General features: G+C 35.5%; 1 protein-coding gene across 1 annotated transcript; it reads left to right on the top strand.

The window, feature by feature from the left end:
* LOC109225482 (putative late blight resistance protein homolog R1B-14) lies at positions 3,098-6,826 on the top strand. Its single transcript, XM_019390154.1, has 2 exons — positions 3,098-4,393; positions 4,769-6,826. Exons 1-2 carry the CDS (start codon positions 3,330-3,332, stop codon positions 5,955-5,957), a joined length of 2,253 nt encoding a protein of 750 aa, XP_019245699.1. The 5' UTR covers positions 3,098-3,329; the 3' UTR covers positions 5,958-6,826.

The raw sequence follows: 10,831 nt of genomic DNA, 5'->3' as shown, positions 1-10,831 counted from the left end.
TCAAATATATGTTTTAGCAGAATAAAATATAAGTTAGCATATTTTTTCAAGTTCTGTCTCGACTTGGCGTTCCGTCTCGATTTGGCGTTCATATTTTCCAACTCAAATATATCTTTTAGCTTAGGAAGGAAAAGCAGCAGAAGGTTATTTTGCTTTTCTTCTTCAACACAAGTAAAGGAAAATTCATGTGTGCTGCTGAACGGAAGTAAAGGTTATTATCTTTTTAAATGCATATATTTTTTTACCATTTTGAGTTATTACTTACTTTTATCTTTAGTTAGACATATTAAATGATTTTTAAATTGCCTTTTTTAGTTTTATCTTCAAAGTAAACAAATGGGACCTATGAATCCACTTGTCAAGTATTTAAGGGCCTCGCATAAGTATGACGTGAATGTGAGACACAAAATAAAATTTCTTGATAGAGTATCACCTGATTACGTGTTTTTTGTTTATGAAAAATGAAAGCTTGAAAATTAGGAGGGATTAAGTCAGAGGCGGATCTAGGATTTTTATAGTATGGGTATATTACTAAAGAAAGGAGAAAAAAAAGTAGTAAGTGGGATTTGATCTCTGCTCCTCTAGGTAAATAACTCAGCATTCAACCAAATGCGTCATTTAGCCTCTTTGGAGCATGGGTGTCAGCAGATAATATTAGACCAATTCTAAAAACATGTACACAAAATACCTAGTTAGGCGGAGAAACCATGAGTTCACGTGCATATATTTGTCTATAAATCCGCCCTTGAGTTCAGTCAATGGTAGTTTAGGATGGTGCAATTACTGCTGATGTTTTGATAGTGGTGGTCCGGTGGTAATTTTATGACTCTGAGTGATTTCAAGTGAGGGAATCTTTTAATAGTGAAAATTAGGGGCGGCAAATGGCTGTTTGGGCTGTATTTGGACTAGTTAAGATGGGTTGACTTATTAAATGGGTCATTGCCCAATCCTGCCCAAAGTTCACTTGGGTTAAGATGGGTTGGGTCAAGATTAACTCAACCCACCCAAACTGACCCAAATCTTTGCAATATTCTCAACTTTTAAACAAGTATATATAAAAATTATCTTATATTTTAGAATAAATGTCAATTCATGCTTAATGATTTCTTTCCTCAATTTAGATTTATAACTTTATTTGATAGTTATTCATCTTATAATACTAACAAAGATCAGAATAATAATAAAATAGTAAAACTAGAACTTCCTACCCACCTCCTTCCACCCCCACCCCCCAAACCCCCACCCACATTAGAAAGTACTCATTTTGTTGAAATGAAAGAAAATACCTTTTCTACGTCATTAAAGAAAATATTCATTTTGTTGAATTAATGAAAGAAATTATTTTTTTCTATATCAAGAAAAGAAAGTACTCTAAATAATATTTCTATATATTTAGAATGGGGGTCAGGGTAGGGGTGGGGATGGGTGGTGGGTGGGTGGGTGGGGGAGAGCGGGGTTGAGGTGGGGATGGGGGTGGGGGAGGTGGGTGGGGTGGTGGGGGTTGGTGGAGATGGGGAAGGTTGAAAAAGAGTTTGGAAAATATTTTCCCTTCTCTTGATAAAGAATACATTTTCCTTCAATTGGAGAAAAACGAGTTCATAAAGAAAATATTTCTCAAATATTTAAATGAGATGAATTGAATTGTAATTTTATATTTTTTTAAATTAAAATAAATGATGATGAACATTGATAATGGTAATATAACAATGTGATTGAAAAACACGCATTGATGAAGATGTTTAAAATGTGTGTTTTGATCACATAAAAGTGTTAAAATGAAAAATTCTTAAGTCTAATAGCCAGCTTGAAAAGTCGATGCACGTTAGGCCGCAACTAGGCTATTTTTGCTCTTTTTCAAAACTATAAACAATTAATACACCTATGTGATGAGAATATTATGCAACTTGGTATTAGTGAAGAATTTCAAATATCCAAAGGAAAAATATTTGATTTAAAATGCAGGTTGTCTAATAGTAGTATAATCTATGGACAAGTCAACAAAAGTAAAAGTAAACGCTTGCCAAGTTGGATTGACATGGAAAGCTGATTATATTTTGTGGTTCCGTGGATTAAGGTAGTAATGTCTAACAACTAAACATTAACTCAATAAATAATTATTTGGTCAAAAGGCCATGAAGGGAGGATTTCTTTTAATTTTTAATCAAGTAAACGCTTGCAAATTGGCTTGACATGAAAGTTGGTTATAACTTTATTATATCAATATTTTTGCATATGAAATTTTGAATCCGTGATTTAAGTGTAATAATATCCAACAATTACACAACAACTCTTTAACTTGATAATTAGTGAATTTTTTTTCCAGGAAGCAAGCATGTGATCAATATTATTAAATGTTCGAGCATTGATGATGGATGAAAATCAATTTAGCTCTTAATTAAAGAAAATTGATTTACTACTGAAGTATATCTTTTCATCGACGTAGTTAAAAAGGACTGAAAGCAACTATATATTCAATCCACCGTACATATCGAGATCCAGATTTCTATCCACTTGTCTTTTAAGTTGAGGAATTCTTTGAACAACGACAAGATTTTAAATGAAAAATGATGGGAGACTTTGAAGATAAATACGAATGAGAGCCTTTGAACAAAGTCAAGATTTTAAAATTAAAAAAAAATAGTCCCAAACGGGAGACTATTGAATTGGTATCATCACAACCTACTATCAATAGATCATGTAACCGAAAAAAATAAGATAATAAACGAAGAAGAAGAAGAAGACATATGATAAATATATATAATAAGTGGCAACTGGGTGTATGCCTCAGCACTATTACTTTTTTTATGCTGCTCCTTGGTATAGATCATGTGCTCAGAGGCGGACCTAATTGTAACAATGAGGAGTCATCAGATCCCGTAAACTTAGGCAGAAATTTTGTATATATATATATATATGTGTGCCCGTATACATTGAAAATGTTTAATTTAAATAATCTGGTACCAAAAGCCTTTAAGGAATACTGGTTGAGCAGAGTACTGGTGCCCCCATCGTGTTAAAATCTTAGGTCCGCCTTTACATGTGCTTATGGTAATAGTTTAATCGCAACTAATGCTTGTAGATGGCTTTCTATAAATTCCTTTCTTTGATTTAAACTACCGCACCAATCACCATTGATACGTCAACCTTCACTTGAATCACATTTACTACCCCTTAATTTGAGCTCCTTTTATTTCTTCATTTCTTTGCTTGAAACCAACGAATCACCATATACATCAACATCACTTCCTTATACCCTTCAATTTTACCACTTAATTTTTATCCTTCCTTTCTTCTTATAATCTTTTGCTTGAAAACCATCAATCACGAACATGGAACTAGGGTATACCGCACCACCAGTAATTGTAGGATATGAGGACGAAGCGGAAACGCTCCTCAACCGACTTTTAGGAGGACCAAAAGAATTAGACATTGTACCTATAGTCGGAATGCCCGGGTTGGGCAAGACGACTTTAGCTACAAAACTATATTCTCATGAAACAGTAATCCAGCATTACGATGTCCGTTCATGGTGCTGTATTTCACAAGTATATGACCGGAAAGAGGTATTATTAGGGTTTTGGAGAGAACTCGGTATTCTGAATACTGCAAAAAAAGAAAATGATCATACTGAATTAGCTGATGAGCTACGTAATTTTTTGAAAGGAAACCGTTATCTCATTGTGGTAGATGATTTGTGGAGTATTGATGCATGGAATGATTTACGTACAATTTTCCCCGATGATAACAAGGGAAGTAGGCTTGTTTTGATTACTAGGCTCGACGAAGTAGCTTCCTATGTCTCAACTAATCCTCATCATCTTCGAAATCTTACAGAAGATGAAAGTTGGGAGCTATTGCAGAAAATAGTATTTGAGGATCAGGAACGTTGTCCCCATGAGCTTGAAGAGATAGGAAATGAAATGGCAAGAAATTGTTCTGGATTACCTCTTGCAATAGTTTTGATAGCCGGACTTCTCACGAAACGAGAAAAGGAAGAAGGTTATTGGAAAGAAATCGCTCTTAATTTGAGTACAAATGTTTTTCATGATGTGAAATGGTTAATGGAGATAATCGAATTGAGTTACGAAGATTTGCCACTTCATTTGAGACCATGTTTTCTGTACTTTGGAACATTTTCTGAGGATGCACAACTTCCAGTACATAAACTGATACAATTATGGATATGTGAAGGATTTATACCATATAATGAGTTGAAGAGCATGGATGATGTTGCAACTGATTACTTGATGGATCTTGTTGGGAGAAACCTAGTCATGTTTGCAAAAACAAGTTATTACTTGCGTAGACCCCAACTCGTTGGTGTTCATGATCTTTTACATCAATTTTGCATGGTAAAAGCTGCAGAAGAAATTCATTTACGACGGTTTCGCGGGTAAGAAATACTACATACTCTCTGTTCCAGTGTATGTGAACTTATTTCTTTTTTAGTCAGTTACAAAAAGAATGACCCCTTTCTAAATTTGGAAACAATTTAACTTAAACTTCCAATTCTACCCTCAAGAAGAAGTTTTTATAGCCACGTACATAAACACTCTGGCATGTTTAACACCACAAGTTTTCAAAGAATTATAGCCACACAAATGTTATAGTTTGTTTAGAACTATAAGTTTTAAAAGTCTCAATTTCTTTCTTAAACTCTGTGCTCAGTCAAATAGGTTAGGAAATAGCTCTTTTTGGTCTTGTTGCTTCTTTTCTTTCAGAATCTTTCATGCTTAGTATCATATTTTTGTTGTTCTTGTACATGCAGATCTCAAACGTATGATTATGATCAACCTCAAGTTGCAACCGATATGCCTTCTCGACTTGTTGTTGATCGCTCAAATGATTTTATGAAGTGTGAAGGTATTCATTCGTTGCGCTTCACTTACTATACTTGTATAAACCCTACCAAGCTCTTTCAAGACTCCTTCGAAGCTTTCAAATTACTAACTGTATTGGACTTGGAGAAAGTCAATGTTGGCAATTCATTTCCATATAGAATTGTGTTCTTGATTTGTTTAAGGTACCTGGAGATAAGTGGTGATTTTGAGGAAATTCCATTAGATATAAGTTGTCTTGTCAATCTAGAGACAATGATTATCCATTCTAATCCTATCGAGGTTTGCACGAAGTTACCATACACCATATGGGATCTTGTTAACTTGAGACATTTGGAAGTTTACGGATGGTTTCCAGACTTTGATGAAATTTCACAATTAGAAAAATTAAGAAATTGTTACGGATTTCTAATTTATCTTTCTCGTGATATGCCTATTATCGCTAATGGACTATCTAATGTTGTAAATTTGAAATGCACGATTGGTGATTTGGACTATGATTCGGATGATGATGATGAAAATGCCTATGATTCAGACGATAGTAGGTTTTGCGAACCAATTTTTCAGTCTTTAGATCGACTAGAATCACTTTCGTTCAAGATTGATACACAACGTGCACCTTTGCGACGAGCAATTGGATTTCCATCAAGTCTAAGAAGATTAGAACTGCTTCTTTTCCCGTTTAGTGATCCTTTGAGAAGTTTTTCGACTATTGGAGAGCTACCCAATCTCGAAATATTTAATATATACAGCTGCTTCTTTTATACGAGCAAATGGGACGTTGATGACGGAGAATTTCCTAAGCTTAAAGTGTTGAAAATCTTTCTCATGGATGATATTGAATGGAATGTTTCAGCTAATGCTTTCCCGAGCCTCCAGCAAATATGTTTGAGTTATTGTAGAAATGTAGAGATACCTTCTAGTTTTGGGTGTTTGAATTCACTAAAGTTTCTTGACGTGCACTGTTGCTGCAAATATTCTACGGAAGGTGATAATAGAACAACTGAGGAATCTGCTATGAGAATTAAGGAAATGCAAATTGAAGAGATGGCAAATTTTGATTTCAAACTCATTATATCAGAAAATGATGAGCGAGATGATTATCTTTTGACTTTCTGATATTTTTGTGCCAAAGCTACCTAAATTGTACTCTCTTTATCCCAGCTTATGTAACATCTTCGCTCTTTAAATAATCAAATAAACATTTTCTTTTGATTATGTCATAACTAATGTTTAACCCAAAATAGTTCCAGAGGATAAAACACAATTTGTTTTTAAGGAGGTCACTATCAAGCGATTGTCACACCACCCTTCCACACCTCCTAAGCTAAGAGCCGCCGGCCATCTCCCTTACTACAAAAAAATCAGCCGCCCACCTCCACCCTAAGCGATCAGCTGCACCACCGAGCTGCTCCTTCTTCTGTCTTGAAACAGCAGAACTGCGCCGTCCCCCCGCTTTCTTCTCTCCTCTCACCTCAATCTCCACAGACAATACTCAGTCACCCTCTCACATTTGATGCATTATAGACGAAATTAGAATTTCTGAAATTTAGAAACAAAGCTTCTGGAAAACAAGAAGAAATAGGATTTTTTTTTTGAGCTCTAAGTACTCGTTTCTGATTTGCAAAAAAGGTTTGAAGTTGATCTCGCTGCTTTGTTGTTGTTTCTGTGGCTGGATTTGCCCCTCGATTTTAGAACTCTATTCGGTCAAATTCGTTTGTTCTTGCTATTAGTCACTGCTGCTCAGTTGATTTTTTGAGACCGTCGCCGATCGCCGTCGGAGGTTCGATGTTCGAGGAGTAATTTTTGTTGCTGTTTTCCCTTCCCTGTTCAAGTTCGTATGCCGGAGATTCAAGGTCCATCTCTTCTATCTCACTCTCTGCTTGAAATGAATTAATGGTTGCTTGGTTGTCCGATTCGTTATCCTCTATGTTATTCAATGTCAAAATGGATTTAAACTTGATTTGCTATCTGGTTCTTATTTCTTTTGTGCTCGTTATTCTCTATGGTTGGCAGTGACTTGTTGGTTTGAGAATGAGGGATAGGAGTTTAGTTTATTCAATTTAATTTTACACTTGAGAAGTATAAGTTTTAAAAAATTGGAATTGAAAGTATTTGATAAGGATTTAAATTTTACATTTGAGAAGAATTTGGTTTAAACTCATTTAAACAGAAGTGGGCCGTGGGTGATAAAAATTAATGAGATTTACGTTTAAGGTGATTTGTTTTGTTTTTTCGAGTTGATTCGCTAGGTGCATGTTTAGGCCGTCGACACATGGGTACGATTAGGAAATTTACTTATTTCTTTTTGAGGTGAGAGGTCGCCCCATTAGTTAATTGGTTTATCCGGGGAATGCCCTGAAGAGTTTGTATATATATTTTTATATTTTTATCCTGGGTATGCCCCATAGTGAATGTAAACGGAGCCCGAGGCATCATTGATGGAGCATTAGCTTAGCATAGTATAGAACTTTAGTACTTTTATTTTTATTTTTATTTTATTAGGTGGGGACAACCTCGAACCTTTTCTGTGTTTATTTTTGCCTTTTGTACGTTTTAACCTCAATTTGAAAAATTTTAAAAGCCAACTTGATCATGTACGTAACCGTGATTTTTACGGGACTTGGGGAATGCCTAACACCTTCTCCCCGAGTCAAATGAATCCCCTTACCTGAATCTCTGGTGCAAATTGGTTTAAGAGTCAAATGTGTTTTGAAGGGTAATTATTATTTTAAAAACGGTGACCTAGCACACCGAAACCAATGTTAGGTGACGACTTTGATAATCCTTCGAAACGCAATTTTTTTGTTACTTTTTATAATTCAAACCCTTTCGAGCTTCAAAAATTTTTTTATTATTTATAAGAGGGTTAGTAAAAATAAACCAAATACATATAAAAGTGTTCCTTATTAAACACTTAAAGTGTGTCAAAACTGTTCCTATTGAACCCTTTACTGACAATCAATCCAAAAAAGAAGTGTGTGTAGTCTACTCGATGCTAATGTGGCAAAGTAACAAATTAACTAAAGACATCTGTCCTTTGGGCGCAAATAATTATTAAAAAAGAGTTTTAAGCCAAAAAGATAACATTTAATTTCACAGAAATTTCTCCCCCACCTACGGTCCTGCCGGATTCCATCGCCTTCTCTAACATCTATTCCTATTCCATACTCTCTTCGCCAACAAAATTCTCCCCTTCGTCTCTTTCAGAAAGCACGAAGAAAATATTTTCACTCCATTCACGAAATCCTTTACTCAACTCCATTCAACAGTGCTATTCAATCACCAATAGCAAACTTCACGTACGCTATAGCACAATCAATACCGTACCACTTGCATTTCCTGGATACCCAAATTTCTTTTCTTGATGTTATGATGCAGAGGATATGAAACCCATGTAACTTGTAAGTATAGGTTTTTTTTCTCTTTCTTTTGCAGTACAACTATACAAGAGCAATTGCTCTTGTTTCAAGGAAATTTAGGATGGAGCAATTCTTCCTCCATTGTCCTTCGCGTATAAAAAAAAAAAAACCTTCCTTTGATTTTGTCTTTGAAAGAAGTTCAAACTGTAATGAAAATAATCGCGGGGTGAAAACAACATTAGCGTACCTATCAACGCAGCGGAAGAATTGTTGAACTCACCACCAAAAGAATTGCCCCAAGTCGAACTTTGGATCTCTTGGAAACAAAGTTAGAATTTCACGAACTAAATGTCTTCTTGTGTTGGTTGGGAAGAGATTTTTGATCCCACTCTTACTTTTTATCTCTATTGTCTTTCAGAAAAGAAAAGAAGAAAGCGTATGTTTATATGGAGAGGGAAGATAGCAGTTATGGAAAAACTGCTCCCACTACACTTAAACGTGTAGTAACCTCTTTGAAGAGTCCCACTACACTTAAACGTGTAGTAACCTCTCTTTAAAGAGGTTATTTTAAACCCTATCTCTTCTAAAATTCTTTCTTTTTCAAATGGATTGGGCCAGCCCTCATGGAGCGACCCGATACCCGGATCCAATATCCAACATCTCCAACTTCGCTCATGATGGGCTGGAACTCAAACCAGTATCATGATTAAATAACACACTTAATTCATACAAACAAGTAGTTCGTGCGACCTGCGAGCATCAAGAGCTATAATATGTTTCAAACTTATTAAGGTTATTCTAAAGCTCTATGTATAAATCCGATCACATTCAGAAAGGATTCACTACTATCATGAGGATCTTATTACTCGCTATGCCCCAGACATCACCTGCTACTCCAGTAGCTAGTTATTTAATCACTCATCCTCAAAAGAGGTGAACTCGAGTTCATGTTTAACTTTATATTCATAATTACATTTGATACCCTCATGGTAAGTGTGACGGTCGACCTATGAATACAAGTTAAATTACAAAAAAAATTATTTATTTGCCTTCCCTTTCTACTCGAATCTTTTCATTCCAAATCAACTGCTTTTCTAGACATGCACTGCATTGCCGAATCACTCATGGCTATTAGTAACATGCTAAAGTAGCAACACTGATTGGCACTTCAAGAAATAGTAAAAGGTCAAAGGGTATTCTAATAAAAGTTAATGTAACTTCTTGGGGATCTCACACAATGAAGAAGCAGGAATTCATTCTTCCATTATCCCATGGTCGATAGCACACGTGTTATGAAACACATGTTACGGTGTTCTCACCTTATATTGGCGCGCGTGTCTTATTTTTTTAATCATTCAACACCGTACAGATCTTGGTCTAGACACCTCCAAATGTCTAACCCGAGTTTCTCACTTCAATAATCCTCAAATCATCTTCTTAGAGAAACTTGCATCTGGCTTACAAAACAAGTCATAATCGAATAGTGAAATTCGTAAGTCTGATTAGTTGTCAAGACCGACCTCTACAAGTAAATATAAACTCGCATTATCTAAGGTTCTATAAGGTCTTATCTCTTCACGATTCTTAACGTAAGAGGCGATTGCTCGTGTGAGAGAGCCAATCTCGTGACTTGTTCGACACACTTTATCAACAAAACATTCATCACATGCATACGAGATATAAGCATAAATTCAAGAGTCAAATTTTGATGAGCATATTATAATACTTAAGTCATTTCACAATACATAAATATGTTCGTATCCTTCGCAAACCTAGAGCCATAACATGTTTCTCAAACAGGTCTCTAGATATCGCCTTTGTAAAAGGATCATCTATCATGCTTCGCATAGAAATGTATTGTAAATTTATCTTTCCACTTCTACCATGTCTCTCACAAAGTTATACTTGATGTCAATGTGTTTGGTCTTGCTGTGATACTTAGGATCTTTTGTATATGCAATAGCCGCTTGACTATCACAATATAGATTCATGGGATTCTGAGAGTTATTTGTAATATCCAAATGCTCAAAGAATTCAACCAAACAGCTTCTTGTACTACAGATGCACAAGCCACGAACTCAGCTTCCATCGTTGAAAGGGATGTACAGGTTTGTTTCTTACTTTTCCATGATATAGCACCACATTAAGTAAGAAGGCATAACCGGATGTTGATTTTCTATCATTCCGGTCACCAGCCCAATCAGCATATGTATATCCTCTTAAGTATAAATCATTTCCACTATAACATAGTGAATAATCTGTAGTTCCCTTCAGGTATCTGAAAATTCTCTTCACAGCTTTCCAATGATCTCTTCCAAGATTGGATTGATACCTGCTAACCAGACCTGCAGCATAACAAATGTCTGGGAGAGTACACATTATAGCGTACATCAAGCTCCCGACAGCACTTGAATATGGAACTCGAGACATGTCTTCCTTTTCATTTTCAGTCTTGGGACACATTTCAAGGCTTAAAGTTTCACCTCTCGCTATAGGAGTATCCATGGATTTGCAACTATTCATGCGAAAACGCTCCAAAATTTTTTTTATATAAGTTTTTTGAGATAGACTCAAATACTTTTTAGGAACGGTCTCTTTGGAATCTTAAACTCCTAAGGATATAAATCTGCC

This window comes from Nicotiana attenuata, chromosome 5 (genome assembly GCF_001879085.1).
Source record: "Nicotiana attenuata strain UT chromosome 5, NIATTr2, whole genome shotgun sequence".
NCBI classification, from domain to species: domain Eukaryota; kingdom Viridiplantae; phylum Streptophyta; class Magnoliopsida; order Solanales; family Solanaceae; genus Nicotiana; species Nicotiana attenuata.
This window is presented reverse-complemented; position numbering and strand designations above follow the sequence as displayed.

What these genes read in the sequence shown, in the direction of transcription:
- LOC109225482 (XM_019390154.1), top strand. Translation starts at nt 3,330, where the DNA reads ATGGAACTAGGGTATACCGCACCACCAGTAATTGTAGGATATGAGGAC. An exon ending in CATTTACGACGGTTTCGCGG is followed by an intron (nt 4,394 to 4,768) that starts GTAAGAAATACT and finishes TTGTACATGCAG; the next exon opens with ATCTCAAACGTATGATTATG.